Source organism: Eurypyga helias, unplaced genomic scaffold, assembly GCF_000690775.1.
Source record: "Eurypyga helias isolate BGI_N326 unplaced genomic scaffold, ASM69077v1 scaffold20479, whole genome shotgun sequence".
Classification (NCBI taxonomy): Eukaryota; Metazoa; Chordata; class Aves; order Eurypygiformes; family Eurypygidae; genus Eurypyga; species Eurypyga helias.
In genome coordinates, this window is record NW_010271643.1 from 2,690 (window position 1) to 3,814 (window position 1,125).

At 42.8% G+C, this 1,125-nt stretch overlaps 1 protein-coding gene across 1 annotated transcript in view; it reads left to right on the forward strand.

Annotated features, from left to right (window-relative positions):
- LOC104515054 (hypoxanthine-guanine phosphoribosyltransferase) overlaps positions 1-1,125 on the forward strand; it is a gene marked incomplete at its 5' end in the record, with an annotated part of 18,041 nt that overhangs the window by 2,571 nt on the left and 14,345 nt on the right. Inside the window, one exon of the mRNA XM_010158888.1 lies at positions 321-504. Within this exon, the coding sequence (XP_010157190.1) occupies positions 321-504 (184 nt within the window). The remainder of the gene's footprint in view (positions 1-320; positions 505-1,125) is intronic.

Below are 1,125 nucleotides of genomic sequence, written 5' to 3' on the forward strand. Positions count from 1 at the left end.
ACCTAGCTTTGGGAGGAGAGAACGCACCTTCATGTCGCATATCTGACAGCGAAACAACTTCAGGGTGTTAAGAGTTGCTTTGTCTGAGCGTGACGTATGAACACAAAGGCGTTTGGCAGCGCTGCTGTTAGATTAACCTTGAAAAGCAAAGCTTTGTTGACCAGTAACATGGAAAAGTGACTGAAGTGGTAGGCAAATACTTCTGAGCAGAATGCGTTTCCAGGCTTGGTGCATGTGTTTGCCACTGTTGTTAGTGATGCCGCGTGCCGTAAGGGGGTGAAATGTGTTACAGCAGCTAACTCTTTCTTGGTTTTGTGTAGGACGGAGAGGCTGGCACGAGAAATTATGAAGGGCATGGGAGGACACCACATCGTAGCACTCTGCGTACTCAAGGGTGGCTATAAATTCTTCGCTGATTTATTAGACTACATCAAAGCACTGAACAGAAACAGCGACAAATCAATCCCCATGACTGTCGACTTCATAAGGTTGAAGAGTTATTGTGTAAGTATCCCTGCAACACTCTGCAATTTTTACATAAATTAGACTACTTCAAAGTATTAACAGAGGTAGTTTGATGTTGTTACTGCCAGAATGTGCTTAACAATTAAGAGGGGGAAAAAGTAGTCACAAGCTAATTTACTCTTTCTCTACTTTATTATATAATCTCTTTTCTTTTAGACCTTGATAAAATCTTTATGCAGAGCAGAGAGACCCCTTCCATGTCCTTTACCTGTCAAACAATTCCCTCTCTGCCCACTACCTCATCTGTAAAGGTGTGGCTCTAGAGTAGTACTGAGGATTCTCTGCAACTATGGTTGCATAAATTTAATTCCAGGAATGTCTGTGTGGCTCAGCCATCATTCATTGGATAGGAAGACTGGAAAGCTGTGAAAAGGGTTATACCTGAGTTCCCTATCTCCTCTTCTGTTTGACTCAACCAGACAGCAAACAAAATGAGTTGTATTTGGCCTCGAGGAAATACTAGGTTCATGAAACTAGGCCCATGGTTAGTGGCCACTGAACAGGGCACTACCTTTGAAGACTAGGCCTAGGTTGCCTTGGGTTTACATTGTTGGGAAGTAATTTATTTTCATTCTGAACACAGGGATTTAACGTTGTCGG